We start from the raw sequence: 24037 nt of genomic DNA on the forward strand, positions 1-24037 counted from the left end.
TAAAAGGCCTTCTCAGGAAATTGGAGCTTTTTTCCTTTCCTTCCTAAGGTCTGCTAAATAAGCTAGCCCTTTCCTTCTGAGGTCTGATAAGACCATTAGCCCACCAACAGATATTTTTTTCTTCAAGACTTTGCTCCTTCCTCTATCATAAAGACCACATGATCTCCCTGTTAATACAACTCCATTTACAGATATCAACTACTGATTTATTTCGCATAAATACATCTTTTTGGCATAATGGATATAGCATTTTTAAAATTACGTCATACATTTTTGGTGAGAATGTAAGTTGGATATAGGTGTTTTACTCAAAGATTTTCTATTACTTTATTAATTAGATGCTTCACATGTCACTTCCTTTTATTATATTTATGGGGAAAGATCCAACTCCATTTAATACATAAAGAAGCAATTGTTGTGGTATATGAATATTATGGAATATTATTGTTCTGTAAGAAATTACCAACATGATGATTTCAGAAAGGCCTGGAGAGACTTACATGAACTGATGCTGAGTGAAATGAGCAGGACCAGGAGATCATTATATACTTCAACAACAATACTATATGATGATCAATTCTGATGAACGTGGCCATTTTCAACAATGAGATGAATCAAATCAGTTCCAATAGAGCAGTAATGAACTGAACCAGCTACAACCAGCAAAAGAACTCTGGGAGATAACTACAAACCACTACACAGAATTCCCAATCCCTCTAATTTAGTCCGCCTGCATATTGGATTTCCTTCACAGGCTAATTGTACACTATTTCAAAGCCCGATTCTTTTTGGACAGCAAAACAACAGTTGTTTGGTCATGTATACATATATTATATTTAATTTATACTTTAACATATTGAACATATTCAACCTGCCATCTGGGGGAGGGGAGGAAGGGAGGGGAAAATTAGAACAAACAGTTTGGCAATTGTCAATGTTGTAAAATTACTCATGCATATATCTGGTAAATAAAAACTATTTTTAAAAAAAGAGGCAATTGTACAAGATTATGTGCTGATCAATTGTGATGGACTTGGCTCTTCTCAACAAGGAGGTGATTCAAGGCAATTTCAATAGACTTGGGAAGGAAAGGGCCTTCTGCATCCAGAAAGAACCATGGGAGATCAAATATGGATGAAAGCATAGTATTTTTACCTTATTTGTTTTTTTTTCTTCTCATTTTTTCCTTTTTGGTCTGATTTTTCTTGCACAACATGACAAATATGGAAATATGTTTAAATGAATTGTATATATTTAACCTATATCAGATTACTTGCTATCTTCCAAAGGAAGGGAGAAAAATTTAGAGCACAGAATCTTGCAAAATCAAGACCTTTCATCTGGAAGAGAAGTAGAATGGTTCTTCTGAACTCCACAGAATAGAACTAAGGGCTACGGAAATCAATGGCTTGATCCATGGAAAATATTTCTAACAATTGAGATCTTTCCAAAAAGGAACAAGAAGCATGTGTATTCCATCCTTACTGGCAGTATTCATAGAAAGGCTAGCTACCATTTCTTGAGTATTCTTGAGTACCTTATTCAGGTATGGGGGAGATCAGATGGCCTCTACTTTCAAATCTGAAATTCTTCAATGCTATAATTCCTAGAGCTGCCACTTATTGTTGAGGGATCAAAAACAAATCTCTCTTGATTTCAGTTTCCTATCCTGTAAATTAAGGGGGTTGGACTAGATGACATTTAAGGTCTTTTCAATCTCCTACAGTCATGATGCCATGAAAAACAGAGAAACATAATGATTTAACCAAAGACATGGAGGAAGAAAAAAAAAATGTTGGTGATTGCTTATTAACTTACTATAACGAATATAGCACCATTCTAGGATGATCTCCTTAAATTATGAATGAAATTTTTAGCTCTCTAGGATGTAAACGGGAAGATTGTTGTTGTTTTTTTCCCCTCTGTTTTATTCACTACCTTGCAAATAAAAAATGGGGACTACTTGTTCATTTAATGGAAACCATCTTAAAAAAATAGCCACTAGGTGGAGCAGAAGATGTAGGCCATAGTAGTAGTAGGCTGATAAGTTTTCTGACAAAATGAGGTATGAATTGCCCAGTCTGCTTTTAGCAGCCCACACTGTACCCACTGGTTATTTTATTTGCAGTTGCATTATAATAAATAGATGTGTTACGTTATACTCTGTTATTTCTATTTTCCATTTAGGCTTTTTCAGGTTTTGCTGGTTCAGAAGCAAATAACATCTGTTTTTTTCTCCAAAAAAATTGTTATTTAAAAAAAAAAAAAAAAAAGGTAATGTATTTATATAGCAATGGCTGTGAACTTCAGTTATTTTTTTATTGTTATCACATATATTTATGAATTACTGTGGTTGATGCTGAAATGTCTTGAAAATATTTAAATTAGGGTATGCAATTTTTTCTTACAGTTTCTTACGGAATGGAGTCATTCAGTGATCAAATCTAATATTTTTAGGATGGAGTAGATAATTACTGTTGTCAAAATGGAATGTTATGATTTTCTAGGTTGGTAGTGTACTCCTCCCCAAACCCTCTTATATTCAATTTGTATATATTTTGTATAAACATATGGATGTATATGTTATTTCCCCTATAAGCTCAAGCTTCTTGAGGGCAGGAATTGGATCCTTTCTTTCTTCCCTTTCTTTCCTCCCTCCCTCCCTCTCTCCTTCCCTCTCTCACTCCTTTCCTCCCTTCCTTCCTTTCTTCCTTCTTCCTTTATTCTCAATGCTAGCACAGTGTCTTTGGCTTTGGAAACTTTTACTAAAGTCTGTTGACAGACCAACATGTTGACTAAGTTAGCACAAAGGTACCCTAAATGAAATTATAAGCTTAAATATGAGTGCAACAATTGTACGAGCTTGCCATTTTGTAACTAGAATCACTTAACAGTACTATGTTACATGACTAGCAAATTATTATAATGTTCATGTTTATCACAGACTGGGAAAGTTTGAAGTGATCTGAGCTCAAATACACCACTAGGGTTCATCAATTCTTTTGAGGTTAGGAAGGGGACCCCAAAAGTTTGGGGTCAGAAACCAGGGTGTCACTAAGTATCTCAAAAGAATTTGCAGGCTTGAAACTATTTCCTAATCAAGGGGAAAGGTTTATTGTAATTGTAATGCCAAGTGAATCAAATCAGGCTAAATTCCAGAAGAGATTAGCAAAATGCTAAAAGACAAAAGACACCTTTATCTGGCTTTCTATTATTGATGTACTAATTCTATGGCCCAGTGGTAGGATTGGTCCTCTCTGGAATTTGGTTCTCATTGACCAACAGATTATCACTATTGTCTCAGCAGTTTGGGACTATCTTGAGGCCAGAAGCTATCTTACTAAAGAGTGCTCCATTCAGAATTAGACAGTTTAGAATAGATGTGGGAATTTCCTGAGGCAGACTGCAAAATGAGAAGATTTAGGATTACTGATTTATTGTTAGAACAGTAGCCCCCCTAAGGTCAGGGGACCTCAAAATCATTGTTGTCTCCCCTAGAAGCTATATTACCTCAATTCCGCTTCAGACTTGTGGACTTGACTAATTTTCAGGGCTATATAAAGAATATAGCTTGCCTAAATTCAAGGTAGCATCATGCTTCAAATCTGGCATCTCTTTTGCTCTGTGGATGAGATTATGTCAGTGTGGGAAAAAAGTTATAATATTTTAATACAGTTTTGATCTTGGTTTTTAATTTATTGTCCAATTTTTTTTTTTTTTTTTTTTGATGTTCAAATACTACCAAAAAGGCAAAAGTAATTAATCCAGATTTTGGATAGAATAGTTAACTTGGAATTGAGATATCTTATAAATGGATATACACCTGCTCCCAAGAAAGGAGAATGGATAAGCTTTTCTCACTACTGGAAAAACATTGATTTTTTTTTTTTTTTTTGGTAATATTCTTATATTTGTTTAGGGAATATATTTAGAGATCTGATAGGTCATAGTCCATCTTCTATTTCATAATTAATGCCATACTTTTTCCATTTTGCCTTTTAACAAAATGTGAATTAGATATTACTACTATGAAATTTTGGCTTTTGATCCAAACTCAAACTCTACCTCTCCTTGGTAAGGTATTATCAGTTAGTTCAGAAGTTTTCACTTGGTACAAAGTACTTATATTAAGTGCTAGGAGATAATGATGAGAAAACCCCAAAACTCTTAAAACTTCCTTGGACTCTGCCTCAGGGAAGGGACTCCACCCCAAGCACAAATAGTTTCATTCTTATCTAAAAACTCATTAAATTCTACTCAAATTCTAACTCTGGCTGAAACTCAAGCCCTAAGCCAACCTGGGACTCCACCCACGAGTCCCTTCAGATTGTCCAAAGTCCCCTATTATAAAAAGAGCCTAATTGGAGTCCACTCTTCTCAGAGGTCCCAAACATGGCATCCTTACGCCGGCCATGTCAAGGATTTCTGCCCACTGGAACTATGGTTCCAGTGTCCTTTATCTCTACACTCAATTTTACTAACTAAACTTTACTTCCAAACCCCATAATAAACCTCTTTTATCAATCTAGGTTTTCGGGTCTGTAAATTCCTTTACAGAGGACTCTTGTGCCGCTACTAGACCTCATATAATTCTGTATCCTTGCGCTGAATCCAAAGGGATTGCAGGGGAGCTCTATTTGACTCCCTGTAGCCCAAACCTGCCACTAGACCTCAATTAAACCTAATTTCATTTAAGTACCTCTTATCTAGTTCTTATCAATAACAGAATAAAAATTAAAATAATTCTTGATTTTGTAGGATTTTCATTCCAGTGGAAGAAAAGGAAATACAAGATTCTCAGAGAGAGACATATGTAAACATAATAATGTAAATCTACCATGGAATAAAATTAGATTGGAAACAGAAGTACAAAATTGATTAGAAAAGACAACCTAAAGTGAAACATGGAAAATCATCACAAATTAAAACAGGTGTACAGATGCAAAATGAAGCTCACCTGGCATGCTGACGGATGACTGTGATTGAGGTCCCAATGAGAAGACACTATGTCAACAGACTTTTTGGCCATGTTGAGCAAATTCATCCAACCTTGGAAAAGCGACAAATGGAATGGTGCTGTTTCTGAATAATTAAGGCCTTCAGGAATGTTCTCCACCAGAGCAATTCTTAGAAAAAAAATTTGAAGATAGAACATTAAAAAAACTAATTAAATATGAAGTGACAAATCTTTATATATACATGCAGATATATACATATATGCATATGCACATATGCAGATATTCATCAGACCTAGAGCTTCTTGAGAGCCACTATTGTTTTTTGCCATTTTATATCTCCATTGTTTAGCATAGTACTTGGCTTATATAAGGTATATATTAATAAATGCTTGTTGGCTAAATGATAAAATGAAAAGTCTAACTTAAAACTCCCAATTTATATTTTCCTCTAAAATTTAAACTACCTTCCCTCACACACTTTTTCTTTCATCTGTTGTTCAGCAATTCCCCAATGTGTTTTCCACAATTTGCCATCCTATTTCAAAGAATCATGAAGTAAAATTGTTGGAGTGAATTTTCTAACATCTTTTTGTTTTTTCTTTTGTTTTTTTCTAGCTTTTTATTAGTTTTTGGAATTTGTTTTAGAAAATTGGTGGCTTCCTTGATACATAGACAACTAATTCAGGAATGAGTCCCATCTCAGCAACAGGACATTTCTCTAGCTTGTTACTCTCTATATCAATATATATAGTCATGTTGCAGAAGTTAATTTTAAATGGTACATTGGAAGTATTTATCATTATTATTATATTATGACATAACAAAATAATCTAAACAATATTTCTTATTGTCTTTTGATGTAAAGCCTAACTAATAATGTGAACCAAATTTTAATTAGATGTAATTTTGTTTTCTGACTTCATATACATATACATTTAGAGAGAGAGAGAGAGAGAGAGAGAGAGAGAGAGAGAGAGAGAGAGAATGATATTAAACATTAGTATTGCTCAGTTCCTCCAGTACAATATACACTTATTGGCCATAAGATAAAAGCTCATATTTAGCTTTAGTTTCCAATAATAAATCCCAAAGATACTCTTTCCTATATAATAAATAACACTAATTAACTCTCATTTACTTATATTTTAAAGTTTACAAAGTGATTTTTAACCATAACCTTGTGAGGCAGATAGTGCAAGTATTTCTATATCCAAATTACAGAGGGGGAATCAAAACTCATTAAGGTTAAAATGGTTTTCTTTCAGTCACAAAGTTAATGGGGGTATCTTCTGATTATAATTCCAATAATCTTTCCACTATGCTATAGTTCTGAACAGGCTTAGGTGGCCCAATAGAGTACCAGGAATAGTCATGAAAACTCATTTTTTTTAAGTGTCTTCAGACACTTGCTAGATATGTAATCTTAATTAAATTACTTAACCCAATTAAGCCTCAGTTCTCTTTTCTGTAAAAATGAGCTAGAGAAAGAAATGGCAAACCGATATCTTTGCCAAGAAAACTCCAAATGGACTCAAGAAGAGTCAGATGTGATTCTAAACACCTCCTTTAGGTATATACTATTCTCCTACATCAATTTAATGACTAGGAAATAATATCTTTAAAGTTAACAATAGATGCTTAACTCTTCAAGAGATGCATAGCTCAAGGGGTGATGTCTAAAATTCATAGAAAGAAGAAAGTTAACCTTGAGAAAGTCCTACTGAATGTCTGAGATGAGACAAGAATGATAATGAAATCATTAAATAAGTATAGCAAACAATAGTAATATTTAGACACAAAACATTTTAAATCTAACTGAAGACAACTATCAATTTTCATGTTTGTAGGGAAGAGTTCAGGTAAAAATATCCACAGATAATACAATATCTATTTCTACTCTCAAATTTTAATCTTCTTTCTTTTACAAAGCAATCATTCATTCAGCAAGCATTTATTAAGCATCCTTTTATATAAAGAACTATGCTAGTTATTGCTGACACAAAGCCAAGAACAAAAGCTACTGCCCTTGAGGCACTTATTTAATTCATAACAATAATTCTTCTTTCTACTTTCCATAATAGCTATAGTTATAGCTATTAGAGGTTATTAACACCTTTATTAACTCCCCCTCCCCCAATTATATTACTGAAGAACTAGGGATAAGAGATATAAAGTTATTTACCCAAGTTTACACAATTAGTAAGTATCAGATCATAGCTCTGAAACCATGATTTTCCGGAATAAAACTCAAGCTCTCTTTACTAAACTGTGGGGGTTCTTATATGGTGCTTAGTTTGTTTCGTAGGAGAGACAGAGAAGCAAGGAAGGACAGAGGCAAAGGCAGAGGATTAGTTTTAGAAGTAGAAAAACAAAGTATTATGTTTACTTATTTTCTTGACAAGTGTCAAAATGACCAAGAAGCATGCTAGCGAAGTAAGGGGTTGAGATAATTTATTGGATATGTGATCTCACCCATGTATATCCCCTTCTATGATGTAGACCCCAATTCATTCATTCCTGTCTGTCCTTCATGGCTCTTGTTCAGGTGTCCCCATTAATTTAGCACAGAGAATCAATCCACTGATATTCTGTGTGTTGTGTATCTCACACACACACATAATTGAAGGAAATGCTAAATTGAGGTGTGTGAAATTAAAGATGCAATTTTTGCCCATCTAACCAAACAGATATGTCCAAAATATAGCCACAACCCTTTTTATGGCTTTAAGGTAGATCTTTTAGATTTTTGTTTCATTTAGGCTCTCATATTTTATGGCAAAACAGGAATAAAAAGGATTATTTAAGCCAAAAACTAACTAATCCTTTTCCTGGGAAATAAAGAGTTGCCTCATTCAAACTGTCTCTATAATAATGCAATGTTCAAAATTGGGAAAATATTTTTAAAAGTAAAGGTTCTGACAAAGGTCTCATTTCCAAAATATATAGAGAACTGACCCTGATTTATAGGAAACCAAACCATTCTCCAATTGATAAATGGTCAAGGGATATGAACAGACAATTCTCAGATGATGAAATTGAAACTATTTCCACTCATATGAAAGAGTGTTCCAAATCACTACTGATCAGAGAAATGCAAATTAAGACAACTCTGAGATACCACTACACACCTGTCAGATTGGCTAAGATGACAGGAACAAATAATGATGAATGTTGGAGGGGATGTGGGAAAACTGGGACACTGATACATTGTTGGTGGAGTTGTGAAAGAATCCAGCCATTCTGGAGAGCAATTTGGAACTATGCCCAAAAAGTTGTCAAACTGTGCATACCCTTTGACCCAGCATTGCTGTTATTGGGATTATATCCCAAAGAAATACTAAAGAGTGGAAAGGGACCTGTATGTGCCAAAATGTTTGTGGCAGCTCTTTTTGTTGTAGCTAGAAACTGGAAGTTGAATGGATGTCCATCAATTGGAGAATGGTTGGGTAAATTGTGGTATATGAAGGTTATGGAATATTAATGCTCTGTAAGAAATGACCAGCAGGAGGAATACAGAGAGGCTTGGAGAGACTTAAATCAACTATTGCTGAGTGAAATGAGCAGAACCAGAAGATCACTATACACTTCAACAACAATACTGTATGAGGATGTATTCTGATGGAAGTGGAAATCTTCAACATAAAGAAGATCCAACCCACTTCCAGTTGATCAATGATGGACAGAAATAACTACACCCAGAGATGGAACACTGGGAAGCAAATGTAAATTGTTAGCACTACTGTCTATCTACCCAGGTTACTTATACCTTTGGAAGCTAATAATTAATGTGCAACAAGAAAATGGTATTAACACACATATATTGTATCTAGGTTATATTGTAACACATGTAAAATGTATGGGATTACCTGCCATGGGGGGGAGGGAATGGAGGGAGGGAGGGGATAATTTGGAAAAATGAATAAAAAAAAATAATGCAATGTTCACATTTTAGAATAATACATGGAAATTCTAAGGGGGTTGTTCATAAATGCTTTTGTTATTAGGAATATCAGTTTCTCCAGGAATGAAATATTCCTGTCTTTTCTCTAAGCTTTATTGAATTACAGTTTCACAGAATCTCAATTATGAGGCCTTCTTAACCAGTAATAGCAGGTGACTTTTAAAGGTAACATTCTGAAATAGCACATCCTTTGCTTAGCTTAGAGACTGCATAAAGGACAATAAATGGAAGTCACCATATGGAAGTGAAACTTCAAGTGGTTTTCACAGGAAGGCATTAATGGATCCCTCTGTCCCCACAGCCATATCCATAATGAAAAACTACTACTACATAATAGAGTGATAAGCTTCCAAATAACAAGAGTTATTTTTACCCTTATTAACACAACTGAAAAGCAATAAGAAAGAAATCAGAGGAATTCATTTCTCTATCTTGCCTTCAGAGAGGCCATTTGGCCTCTGAATTTCTTTGTTTCTTCACCTGTAAAATGGAATTACTTTTCACCAAGGGGGTGAGTTAATGTACCAAAGATACTGTGAGAACTTTAGATGAGAGATGAAGGATTTTTTTTTTAATATATGATTCCATATTGTCCCATTTTCACCCAATCTCTTTTCTCTTCTATTAGACATAGTAACAGCCAAAGATTTTTATTTTGGGGGGATTATTTCAGCAAAAAAAATATTACTACCTAGTATATCCTCCTCTATTTGATCCCCCTCAAAAGGATTTGATGAGAAAATCAAATTATATCTGTTTTCCATGCTTTTTGATAAAATATTTATTCACATCAGAAATAAAAATTGATTATAAAAACATCAATAATATAAAGCACCAGTATTATGAAAAGCCAGATCTATAGATCATATTTTTAGGCCTATTGATATGAACAAACTCAGAGATAACATGGAATAGCCTTATTGATATTATAGACCAAAGAGCGTCTTCAATCTGATTATTGCTCTGTGTGAACCTAGGAAAGTTCTACCCAAAGATAATTAAAAACAATTAAAACTCATTAGAATTTTAAAGTTTATAGAGTGTTTTCCTCAGGACAATACTGTGAAATAGATATTTTGTGATCATTAGATTATAAATTAAAGAATCTCAGTTTTGTCAGGTTCCTGAGAAGTCATCCAGTTCAATCTTTAGCTAAGGAGAAATCCCCTTGACAATATCTTGATAACAAGACAAATCTTCTTAATTACCTGGTAGAATCATAGAATTCAAATTGAAAGAGAATTTAGAAGTCATCTACTACAACCACTTCATTTTTCCAGGAATGAAACAAAATAAAGGTGATGATCAGAACCAATGTCTCCTGACTCCAAATTTAGATCTCTTTGCACCAATCCCATGAGATGGGGAATTGTTTCTCTAAACTTCAGCTTCTTCATCAGTAAAACTGGCATGATAAAAAGTAGCACTAACCACTTCAAGGTTATCGTTAAAATTATATAAGATAATGTATGGTAAGGGCTTTGCAAATTCTATTACATCATGCAAATGTCAATAGTTACTATTATTATTATAATCAATTATTCTTGGAGGCAAGATCTGGATTCAGGGCCCATCTTGACACACTAAATATGTGATTCTATCAAAGTTACTTATGCTTTCAGAGTTCAAAGCAACTTTTTAAGACTATAAATTGTAGAGAAGGAGCTAATCTTCATAAATGAGTGGATTTCTTCTGGGAGTTCCCTATAAAAATGAAACCACAAGTCTAGCTTGTCCTTATCCTTATTGTTGTTACCATTTCATTCATTCCATCTATTTTTTGAGGAGTTTAGATATAAAATAATCTGAGGCCAAGTTATAACTCTGCTATCATTCTTTTATATTTATTGCTCTATAACCACAGGTAAATGAAGTAGCTGCATTTTTAAAAATAGAATACCAGTATTGCGATATAAACTCATCCTTTTTATAGTCTTATTAAAAAAGTATTTCAAGAATAATTCCAGTAGCAGACAAGATGACAGAGATCAATCAACAAATATTTAGTAAGCACCTACAGTATACCTAGCTCTCTGCTGTATATTGAGGATGTAAATGCAAAATGTGACACAGTATCTAGACTCAAAGAGCTAATATTATAACTGGAGGGATAACAGATAAAATATAAGGACATATAGAATTAAAATAAACTAAATAAAATATAGATAAATACAAAGTATGTAAATATAAAGTAGTTTGTGAGAAAGTTCACTAACAGGTAGAGGGACAGGAAAACTTTCATATATAAAGTGGTCCTTGGTCTGCCTATTGAAATAGAGATTTTATAAGGCAGAAGAGAGTAGAACATGTTCTTCAGTCATGGAGAACGACTGATGCACAGGGGCTATTGGTGATGGAGTATCATTCTTGAAGAATGAAGAAGAGGCCACTTTGGGCTGGATTTTAATGTACAGGAATACAATGAGATTGGAAACATAGGTCAGGACCAGGTGATGAATGGCTTTAAATGCTCAACAGAGGAGTTAATATTTTAACCTTATAGTTAGAGGAAGTGAATGTCATTCATTGAATTAAAGGCAGAAAAAGAAAAGCTGTCTATGTAGATGATATACTGGAGAGGTGAGATAATATGAGGCCAAGAGAACAATTAGGCCATTGCAAAAATCTAGGCAAGAGGTAAGAAGAGTGTGAATTGAGCTAAAAATTATATGAACACAGAGTAAATGTTAGATGGAAGAGAGATTGCTGAGGAAGAAATACCATCATTTGACAACTAATTGGATTTTGCGGGATGAAGAGAGTGAGGAATAAAAGATAATGCCAAAGTTACATATCTGGTAGACTGGGGAAAAGATGGTATCTTTGACAAAAATAGGAAAATTTGGAGAACACATAGGTTTTAGGGAAAGGACAATATGTTTTGTTTTGGATATGACATGTTTGAGGTGTTCTTGGGATTTTCAGTTTGTAATATCCAATTAACACCTGGTCCAAGGTATTGAAGCCCAGTGAGAGACTAAGGGTAGTTAGATCTGTGAATAACCAGCTATGGGAATTAATGAGATCACAGAGAGAGTGAAAGTCTAAGGAGGAATGAGGATGATGTGAGCTTCATTCTGTTCCAACATGGTTTTAATTTCTTATACTACATCTCAAAATTTTGAGTATTTTTCATTGTTTGGAGATTATGAAAATTCATTAATTTAAAAAAAAAATATTGGTTACTATTTTATCCTGTTGGCCATGGCCATCAATTGATAAAAAATTTGAGCTCCTTAAATATAAGCCCTATGTAATTTCTGGTGCCAATTACTTTATCCAGAATTGCTGTCATATTTCTGGTCAATGTATCATTCAGCTAAGAAGCATTTTTTAAACATATACAATGTGACTACTAGACACTTTGTTAAACACTAGAGCTTCGAAGAAAATGAAAGGGAAAAAGATACTTTACTCTCAAGCAGCATGTAGTTTGATGAGAGAAAAACCATGCAAACAACTAAATAATCAAGAAATATGCAAGATAAATCAGGAAGCACTAAATTAAGATGACAAGGAAAAGGTTGTAGAAGACAGGAGTTTAAAACTTGAAGAAAGCCAGGGAAGATGTGGAATGGAGATGAGAAAGATGAGAGTTTCAGGCAAGATGGAGAGCCAGTAAAAGTGTTCAGACAACAAATGGAATATCCTCATGCAGAACACAAAGGACAATGTTAGTGGATCATAGAATACATGTTCATATAAACAAATATCATGAATTTTTCATTTATTCAATGTTTTGTTCTCAATAAAAAGTTGGTAGAATTCATGTAGCTGCCATCCACAGAACACATTTTTATTTTTATTTCCCTCTTGGATCTTAGCTATTTCATCAGCTTCATACAGAGGAAAACTATTGCAGTTAGATTTGACATTCTTGTGGCATATGACTGTGTTGACCTTTACTACTACTTTATAAAGTGAGGTCTGTTTTTTTTCCCCAAAAGTATTATTTATATAAATTTACAACCTATTTTTATCAATATCATTTTCCTTTTATTTAGAAGTATTAATTTTTCTATAGCAACTTTTAGTAAAGAACCTTGTAGCCACTTAGAAACTTATTCTATTTTTATCTTTATTATTCTCATCTCATTTTCAATGGTGTTCAGATATCAAAGCATCCTCAAATGAGTCACTGTCCTGCTACTTTTTCTTTCATATTTAATGTTCTATAGACCAGTGGCATCAAACATAATAGTAATGGGTAAACCACTAAATCATACTTAAGAATCCCTATAAGCCACATTTTGATTTAGAAAAACCCTATTAGTACTATTTATATTTTTATTATGACTTCATGAGCTATATGTTTGATACCTTTGCTGCATGAATTTTGTAGCATAATAAAAATACTGAAGAAGTGGTATGTGACTCCAAGTGATGGAATAACTATTGTGCTAGAAAAAATGATGAGCTCAATTGAAAAATATGGAAATATTTTCAAGAAAAAATGAAGAATAAAATGAGCAGAGCAAAAAAAAAAAACATTGCATATAGCAATAGCAATATTGTTGCAAGAACAACTTTGAGCAAATAAGTTATTTTGAGTATTAAGAAAATTCCAAATTAACCATAAAGGACAAATGAAGACATTATCTGATAAATATAAGTATGAATGAAATACTAATACATTTACATACATACACGCATTGTGCCCATATAGCCATCTCTAGGGTGGTGAGGGGTGAAAAAAGGGAAAAAAAAGAAATGTGCATGGCAATTGTATATTTGAAAAGAATAGCAAGTTGTGCATAATAGATTTGCAATTTCATGTACTATCATCTTTTTCTACCATCTCATTTCTACCATTTCATAATCTATATAATCTATTTTGTTCAGTAAGTATAATCTCTATAATTTTGAGATTCTGTGATTTGATCCTGAACTGCCAGCATAAATCATTATTTTTCATAAATGATATTCGCATGCCATAGCCATTTGTTCATTGTGACTGATTTGATTGTGCTCATGAAGGACCTTTTGATGACTCTTAAATTTCAACTACTCATAGTCTCCATTTGAATGTAAACAATGTTAGGTTATATTTCACAGATCTAATGTCATGTCATGATATCAGTTTTATTCTTGCTTTATGGAGTGATTTCTGCTTGTCACAAAAGGTATTTCTGTGGGAAAAAATGGATAAGAGCAGAAGCATTTATTGAAGTAGGTTGGGAGAATGTAATTTTAGATTGTTAGAGAGTAAAAAAATGAGAAAACATTTATGAAGTAGTAATTTTAAGAGAATGGTTCAAGACATGAAGAAATCAGACCAGAAGCATTTATCACAGGTCACAAGAGAATGCTATTTATTAAACATCTCACAGGCTCAACTAAATATGACTAAGGAAGGAAGAATCATAAATGATTAAGCAACATGATTTTGTAATAGAGGACTTTTTAAACCCTCAGTGGAGAGAAAGATCAAGGGCTGGGTTTGGGGAGTAAGGGAAAGAGTGTGGGAGGAGTTGATAGGGAGAGACTAGGGAGGGACCTGGGAGGAGCAAAGGGGGAGTCTACTGAACTGACCAGGGCCCCGTCTTATTTAAGGATATATTAATGAAGTCTCAGAGCTTGCCTTAACTCTGTGTAACAATGGAGAGCAGATGGATGGACTAAGGTTCTGACCATGGAGACAGGATGAACTGATTAGAATTGGTTCTATATCATGTATTATTTGACTATGGTCCTTGCAGTATGGTGGTTATACTGGAGTCAGTAGGACATCTGTACAGTCACAGCTTGAGTGAAAACTTATTTCCCTGAGACCTTTTAGGAGCTATCCACTTTTCAAAACTGAAGATGAACAATTTTCATCTAGAACTGAAGAGGGTTAACAATCATTACATCTTTTTTTGGATCTTTGCTCTCTCCTCCTAAAATTCATATCTCTACCCACTCTCATTAGGTCATGATCCCTGGTGTCTTGACTTCTCTAACACTATGTGTTTTTTTATCATACCCACTAGAGAACAAGGGCCAAGAGAAAATGGATTAACTTATTTCTGTGACCTAACATTTCTTTCAACAGCCTATCTCTGTATTATTCTCAGAGGGCCCAATCTAGTTAGCATACATGCAAAATTCATTTACAAGAGATAATAGCCCTTATTCTATTCTTGCATCTCCAACAAAAAATGGAAGTAGGACTCATTAATATTCACCTTTGGGCAAATAGTTGGAATGCCTGCTTATCATTTCTATGAGAACTGTGCCCCCGAGGCTGCAGCACCATTTCTGAAATAGTATAAAAAGAAGAAAGCTGAATAGTACTCATACCATATTTACCAAAAAAAAAAAAAAAAAAAAAAAGATCTCTTTATATGCCTCTTCCCACAGCACTCAGGATTTGAGCTGTAGGCAAATTGGACAAGAGGACTGAACATAATGAAAATGAGAGAAACATAATCCGTGTGGATATGTCTTACAATAGATTCTAATCATTTTTGATACTGTATATTCTGTTACCAGCCTCTATGTGGTCTTCAGCATGACCCTTTTTTAATCCATAATCAATAATTTTTCTCCCTATTCAAAGTGATGTTTATAGATCCTATCTTATATGATTTGCTGCAAATCTATCTCAGGGCAGAAATACAAAAAAGTTCATCATTCTCCCACCTAGCTACTAGAGTCATTCAGATTAACAGGATGAATAGAAAGAATATTAACCTGCTTCAAATCCCATTTCTGACATTACCTGTGTGATCTTAGCCAAATCACTTAACTGCTCTGGACTCAATTTCATTATTTGTTAGTTGAAGAAATTGAGCTAGATGGTCTTTGCTGGCTCCTTTGACTCTAGGTCTGTAATAATTTGAATCAATTCAGCAAACATTTATTTAGAGTCTATTGTATAATATCTTTCCACAAAGTCTTACTTTAATGTCTCATTATGGTATAAAAATGTATGAAGTCCATGCCATCAGAGTATATGTTCTGCCTTGGATATGAATATGGACTCAATAATGGAAGAATAAGACCAGCCTAAATGCACGGAAAGAGACTTAAAATGAGAAGGAAAGCTACTTGATAAATTTATTGTCCATGACAACCTGGTCACCAAATTAAAATGGAGGCCTAGAAGGATCCCTTTTACTTTTGCAGTGAGGATAAGAGTATGTGAAAATAGGGGCATAGAGTGCTGAGAACAATAGATTTGAGATCATCTATAAACATTATGTAATACCAGAGAAACTGAGGCAAGAAAGAGATTGGTTTTTAATCTTTAATGTGGAGTTTAAGGTAGACTGCATGGAACTCTTATCCAAAGGAAATCGATTCAGATAAACTGAGGCAGAGAACTTATATTGAGTTTTAGCTAACTAGGGTTTGCAAACAGAATATATAACCTGCACATACAATCTTATGGGGGAAACAAAGGCAGATAAAGGGGGCAAGGACACTGGGAGGATGGACAAGCCATAATTCCAGGAAAGAATCATAATTTAATCCTGAAAGGATAGGGATCAAGATAAGAAGGTCTAGGGCGGGAGACAGAAAGGTACTCAAATGGAGGGGGAATTATCCTAGCACGGATTGAGATAATACTCCTGGAGTTTATGACATAATGGTATGTAAAGATGATCAGAGCCTCAAGGTTTTTCCTGGGATCTTTCTTAAACTCAATTTCCAGTCTTAATGGCAAGGAAGAGGGGGTGGCTATGAATTTTTTTTTTATTCAGGGTTCAACAGTTATTGGCAATCTAAATATGAGATCCTTTTCATATGATAAATAAATGCGTATAGCCCTTGAGAATAAACAAATGTCATATATGCATTTGCATGTAGTTGTAATTTGTATATATACACATACATATACACAAATCTGTATGTAAATATACATACATACAACAAACATGAACACATGACAGATGTTACAAATGAACAATAAATTGGACCCAGAATTAAACAGGAACCATATTAGTCTTTCATTCTCTTTCTATGAAATCAAAAGGCATAGGGAAGTTGAAGCTAAATAGTAGTTCACAGGCCTTCTTTAAGAGCAAATAAAGTATGGTAGCATGATTAGTGAGGTGGCCCTATACACACACACACACACACACACACACACACACACACACACATACATATATAAAATTAAGCAGAAGTAGAGTAAAAAATACCATCAGAACTATGGAAAATACATTTGTCTGGTAAATACATTTGTCTGGTTAGCCTGGTAGATGGTGGTTCTTGTTGTGCTTATGGTTGTTCGTACTTCATTCTTGAAAAAGACCATGACATCAGGGAGGGGATACCATCACATGCAACTCAATTGAATTTAAGTGAAGGAGGACTGGGCAAGGTCACCTGCCTCAGTTTCCCCTCCAGAGCCATCTGGGTCCAGTAGCAAGATGTAGATCAAGAGACTGGAGATGGCAAGCTCAGGTTTTCAATAATTTGACTGAAGCCATACCCATTCAGTGATCAAGGCTAGGTAAAGAGACTGAAAACTAATGGAAAATCTATATGTCATCAATATCCATCAGCAGGAAGGGAATTTGTAAAAGGTCTTCAACATGTTGGTGGACTCTCTGTGACAAAGTTATGGGAGGGCATGGATGACAATCATACAAGATAGAAAGATATAAGTGAGTTGTGCTCACTATTATAGATGAACTAGATTATTATTAAGAAAATACTTTGCTTAGTGTTGATAATACAAAGACAAAAAATGACATTCCCTGCCCACAAGGAGCTTAAGTTCTAGTAGGAATACAATATTTAAAAAAATGAAGGAAAGAAAGAGTAATAGAATGGGTGGGAGGAGTAGTGAATGCCCGAGGAGTAAGAATATAATGTGACTCTAGTACAGGGAGGGGATATAGGGTACAGAGATGTACCTGGGAAGGGAATGGGACAAAAGAGTGAGAAAAAAGGATGAGGGGAGAAGATAAGGAAGGGATCCATAGATTGGGAGAGGTTAAATAATAACAAGGCTAGTTAAGGAATGAAATGGCTATCAGGGATAAGAAATAAGATATATACATATATATATATATATATATATATATATATATATAAACACTAAAAGGATTGGGAGTAGAATTTATTAGAAAAAAAGTAGGGTTAGGAATCATTGATCTCAAAGTCAAACTTAAAGATTCAATCAAGAGAGAAATCTAAGCTAATTAATATTAGCTATATTAATAGTGTTTTAGATACATTCTGCATATGTGTAAATGTACATATACATGTATATATGTGTACATATATATCCATACAGGTATATGTGTATAGATATATGGTTGTAGATGTGAATTTGTGAATTTGTGTAATATATGTATATACATATAAATATATTTATGCTTAACTATAGTCTCCTCAGGGGAAGAAAGAGGAATGAAAGGGGAAAAAATAATAAAGTAATGAGCACAGCAGAGAACAATCTAAATACACAGAAACAAAGAAAAGATGGACAGTAACAAATGTAATTTTTCTATTATTATATATGCTTTCTTAAAATAGAAATTTATTGTTACACATTTTGAATCCTCCCTGATGTTCTTCTGGGCACATGACATTGGTTTTTCAAAAATTTTCCTCTCCTATCTTTCATTTTCTATTTTTTTCTTATTTTATATTTAGTTTTAAATAAATATTAAAAAGAAAAAAGAATATTATGTAATCTTTAAGGAAGATAAATATTTAGGCAGTAGAGGTGAGGAAGGAACCTTTTTTTAAGCTCTGATGGGTAAGATATCTATGGAATGTACTGAAGTGGAAAATGGAATGTCAAAAATAGGAAATGTGTAGTATTTCAGTTTGGCTAGAACAAAGCATGTAAAAGAAAGCCATGTGAAGTAAGGATGGAAAGGTACACGGGAGCCACTCTAGGCTAATAAGTATTCTATAAGTAGCCATAGAAGATTTTTTAAGCAGGGAAGAGACACATTTAGATCTGTGCCTTAGGAAGATCATTTTATTATGGAAGTTCAGTGAGGTTAACTGACTTGCATACATATAACTAGAAACTGTAGGAGTCAGGCTTTTAAAGGAGATCTCTCCTGACTCCAGGCATTTTTCAACAATGCCATGTTGCCATTCAATTCATTTGTTTGTTCCTAGTTACTTGACTGATAGAAAACTCACGTAGAAATGCATGAAATATGTACTTCTTGCTTGTACTCATTTGCAGTTCTTTTAAATTATGAGAATTGGATGAGGATTTAATTTCCACAGAATTATGCAATTTAAATTAGAGAAATAAAACTTAAATCAGAGAAACTGAGACCTAAGAAATGAAATCTAAAGGTTACAAAACTTATGGAGGGAAGCCATGAAAAAAAAAATAAGAAACCCATTTATGAGATGTATTCAAGGGTGGAAACCCAGACTCATAAGTGGAAGGGAAGTTGTAATTAAAAACAACACTCATAGAAGGGGATGACTGATGTAATCATAGATGGAGACTCACTGGGGGCATCAGACTCTCCAGATAGGCTGTAACTTTGTTGTACCTGGTCAAAAGGGAATCAGGGGAAACACTGAACTATGTCCAAATAAGGTGAATGCTAAGAGAAAGTACAGATGTAATCAATCAGGTGTGGAGATTCACATTTGAGATTAGGCAATCTTGATAGAGTATAATCTCTGTAGTAACCAGTTAATGGGAAATCAGGGGAGGGACTTGCATTTTGTGTGATAGGGTATAAGAAAATGTCTATTGATTCCAGTGTGCCTATTCTATAGGACATCTGTGGCTGCAGTTGCATAATGAGATGGATTTTAAATTTCATCTCTCCCAAGTCCAATAAAGTTATTTCTCACAAAAATTCACTAGATTTTAAGTTCCATGAGGGTAGGAATTATATACCATTTAAACTTTGCATTTTAGTCCACCATTCCTGCATGTAGTATATTGATTTTTAAACAGATGACAATAAATATTGATTGAAGGAATTAGTGAATGAAAAAATAAATTAATACATGCATTTATTGATAATCATCAAGAACTGGGCAAAAATGGAATGGGTGTATTGTTGCCCCAAAATCTTGACCAATACTAAACTAAGCAATCCCATGAGCTCTGCTAGCTGCTGTATAAGCATTCATGATAACAAATTTCTATCTTGGGTTATATTTTCTGTGGACAATTAAGGGAGGGTGAAACACTGCTCCATTTTTGGGCAACCAGTATTGAATTCGAAACCCACCAACATCTTTTATATACTCTCAAATTACACACACACAACCATGTATGTTTTTATAATCACCAGATTTTACTAAATGATATATATATAACATATATACACACACACACACATATATATATATATTATATATTTACAGTGCTCCGTGTGTATATATATGTACATATGCATATACTATATATCTATATCTATATCAATATCTATATCTATATCTATATCAATATCTATATCTATCTAAATATCTATATATACACACATTGCTAGCCATAGCAATCTTTAAAAGATCTTTGAAAGAGCCAGTGTGATTTATTGGATAATACATTGAAATATACTGCTATAATGAAAAATGTGCTATAACCTTAAAAAGCAGGGTTCTTGTTTTTATTTTTTAAATTTTAATTATATCATTGGTCCCTTTTAGCCTATGTTCCCTTTCTCAAAATTAAAAAAAAGAAATGAAGATTACCAAGGAAATCAATTACAATGAAAGAGTTAATTTTTTTTTTTTTTAAAAACAAAGCCAACAGACTCTAGGATAAGAATACCTAAAATGCGAATTACTATTACTACTCTTCCTAGTATAATTATGATGATGATTGCCACTAAGAAAAGGATTCCAGTTTCATGGAAAAGCATTTTATTAAAATCTTGACAAACAATTTTTAAGAGAACAGGAACCTATATTATTTAAATTTCTAATTAACTATCACTTTTTTTTTTTTTTAAATAGAATACTCTAACATATTTTCCTTTCACTTTCTCCATAGTATAGTAGAGAGAGCAAGGGCTTTGGAGTCAGAAAACCTGATTAAAATCCTGTCTCTGCTACTTTTATCTAGGAAATCATCCTTTTCTACTTAAAGTCCTTTAACCTCTCTGGACCTAAATTTCCTTATCTGTACAATCTTCCAAAATGAGAGGTTTGTTTTAGGTGATATAGAAGGTTCATTTCAACTCTGATGTCTGATCCTTCATAGTAAATAGAACACTTTGAACATAACTGAGCCTATTTTCCCCCTTGTTTGCTTTAAGACTATATAGTGTATCAGAGAAATGCAAATTAAGACCACTCTGAGATACCACTACACACCTGTCAGATTGGCTAAGATGACAGGAACAAATAATGACAAATGTTGGAGGGGATGTGGGGAAATTGGGACACTAATACATTGCTGGTGGAGTTGTGAAAGAATCCAGCCATTCTGGAGAGCAATCTGGAATTATGCCCAAAAAGTTATCAAACTGTGCATACCCTTTGACCCAGCAGCGCTACTACTGGGATTATATCCCAAAGAAATACTAAAGAGCGGAAAGAGACATATATGTGCCAAAATGTTTGTGGCAGCTCTTTTTGTTGTAGCTAGAAACTGGAAGATGAATGGATGTCCATCAGTTGGAGAATGGTTGGGTAAATTGTGGTATATGAAAGTTATGGAATATTATTGCTCAGTAAGAAATGACCAGCAGGAGGAATACAGAGAGGGTTGGAGAGACTTAAATCAACTGATGCTGAGTGAAATGAGCAGAACCAGAAGATCACTGTATACTTCAACAACGATACTGTATGAGGATGTATTCTGATGGAAGTGGAAATCTTCAACATAAAGAAGATCCAACTCACTTCCAGTTGATCAATGATGGACAGAGGTAGATACACCCAGAGAAGAAACACTGGGAGGGGAATGTAAATTGTTAGCACTAATATCTGTCTGCCCAGGTTGCATGTACCTTCGGATTCTAATGTTTATTGTGCAACAAGAAAATGATATTCACACACATGTATTGTACTTAGACTATATTGTAACACATGTAAAATGTATGGTATTGCCTGTCGTCGGGGGGAGGGAATAAGGGAGGGGGGGTAATTTGGAAAAATGAATACAAGGGATAATATTATAAAATATATATATATATATATATATAATAAAAAAAAAAAAAGACTATATAGTGTCTCAAAGATATCATTCTGAACTTCATTTTTCAGCATTGTTCACTGTAAATAAGAGAAGTGATATGTAATTGGGCAGAATATGCACATTCCTGTTCCCTCATGTACTAAACAGCTAATTGCTGGTAGTAGCATTCAATCAGAAAATTATTAAGCATCTATTATATCTCAGGTACTATAAAATAATTTTGTTTCATTATAATTTGCCTTTCTCCCAAAAGACAATTTTATTTCGCAGATTTGTTGAGAGGATGAAATGTGATAAAATGTAAAATACTTTGTGGCCCTTAACGTACTCTATGAATGCTAGCTACTATCAATGATAATTAATATTTATGTAGAGCTTTGAGATTTGCAAATTGCTTTTATCTTATTATCATTTAAAAAACCTCTAGCTAATTGAGCATTCTGAGAAAATGAACATGAAGAAATTCAGTATTGGCAGTATCTATTGAAAATACTATTTGAAAAGCACATTTAATTAACAATTGGACAGTTGACAAATCCTAAAGCTAGGTAGCGTCTAAATAAACCATATGATTGAGTATTTAAAGCCTATCATTTTTCATGGTGGTAATAAAATGTGTTTTTTTCTTTTTCTTTTTTTTTTTCTTTTATGAGAGGAATATACTAGGAATATTTTAATCTGTCTTCATCTCCTACCTTGAATTTTTTTTTTTTTTAATTTTTTTTTATTATATATATATATATATATTTTATAATATTATCCCTTGTATTCATTTTTCCAAATTACCCCCCCTCCCTTATTCCCTCCCCCCGACGACAGGCAATACCATACATTTTACATGTGTTACAATATAGTCTAAGTACAATACATGTGTGTGAATATCATTTTCTTGTTGCACAATAAACATTAGAATCCGAAGGTACATGCAACCTGGGCAGACAGATATTAGTGCTAACAATTTACATTCCCCTCCCAGTGTTTCTTCTCTGGGTGTATCTACCTCTGTCCATCATTGATCAACTGGAAGTGAGTTGGATCTTCTTTATGTTGAAGATTTCCACTTCCATCAGAATACATCCTCATACAGTATCGTTGTTGAAGTATACAGTGATCTTCTGGTTCTGCTCATTTCACTCAGCATCAGTTGATTTAAGTCTCTCCAACCCTCTCTGTATTCCTCCTGCTGGTCATTTCTTACTGAGCAATAATATTCCATAACTTTCATATACCACAATTTACCCAACCATTCTCCAACTGATGGACATCCATTCATCTTCCAGTTTCTAGCTACAACAAAAAGAGCTGCCACAAACATTTTGGCACATATATGTCTCTTTCCGCTCTTTAGTATTTCTTTGGGATATAATCCCAGTAGTAGCGCTGCTGGGTCAAAGGGTATGCACAGTTTGATAACTTTTTGGGCATAATTCCAGATTGCTCTCCAGAATGGCTGGATTCTTTCACAACTCCACCAGCAATGTATTAGTGTCCCAATTTCCCCACATCCCCTCCAACATTTGTCATTATTTGTTCCTGTCATCTTAGCCAATCTGACAGGTGTGTAGTGGTATCTCAGAGTTGTCTTAATTTGCATTTCTCTGATCAGTAGTGATTTGGAACACTCTTTCATGTGAGTGGATATAGTTTCAATTTCTTCCTCTGAGAATTGTCTGTTCATATCCTTTGCCCATTTATCAATTGGAGAATGGTTTGGTTTCTTATAAATTATGGTCAGTTCTCTATATATTTTGGAAATGAGACCTTTGTCAGAACCTTTGTTTTTAAAAATATTTTCCCAATTTGTTACTTCCCTTCTAATCTTGTTTGCATTAGTATTATTTGTACAGAAACTTTTTAGTTTGATGTAATCAAAATCTTCTATTTTGTGATCAATAATGATCTCTAGTTCTCCTCTGGTCATAAATTCCTTCCTCCTCCACAAGTCTGAGAGGTAGATTATCCTCTGTTCCTCTAATCTATTTATTATCTCCCTCTTTATGCCTAAATCATGGACCCATTTTGATCTTATCTTGGTATATGGTG

At 33.8% G+C, this 24037-nt stretch overlaps 1 protein-coding gene across 4 annotated transcripts in view; it reads right to left on the reverse strand.

Annotated features, from left to right (window-relative positions):
- PLD5 (phospholipase D family member 5) overlaps positions 1–24037 on the reverse strand; it is a 427293-nt gene that overhangs the window by 172975 nt on the left and 230281 nt on the right. For all 4 annotated transcript variants that reach the window (XM_074262516.1, XM_074262519.1, XM_074262517.1 and 1 more), the window contains one exon: positions 4958–5126. In XM_074262516.1, coding sequence (XP_074118617.1) covers positions 4958–5126 — 169 coding nt within the window. The remainder of the gene's footprint in view (positions 1–4957; positions 5127–24037) is intronic.

This window comes from Sminthopsis crassicaudata, chromosome 4, assembly GCF_048593235.1.
Source record: "Sminthopsis crassicaudata isolate SCR6 chromosome 4, ASM4859323v1, whole genome shotgun sequence".
Classification (NCBI taxonomy): Eukaryota; Metazoa; Chordata; class Mammalia; order Dasyuromorphia; family Dasyuridae; genus Sminthopsis; species Sminthopsis crassicaudata.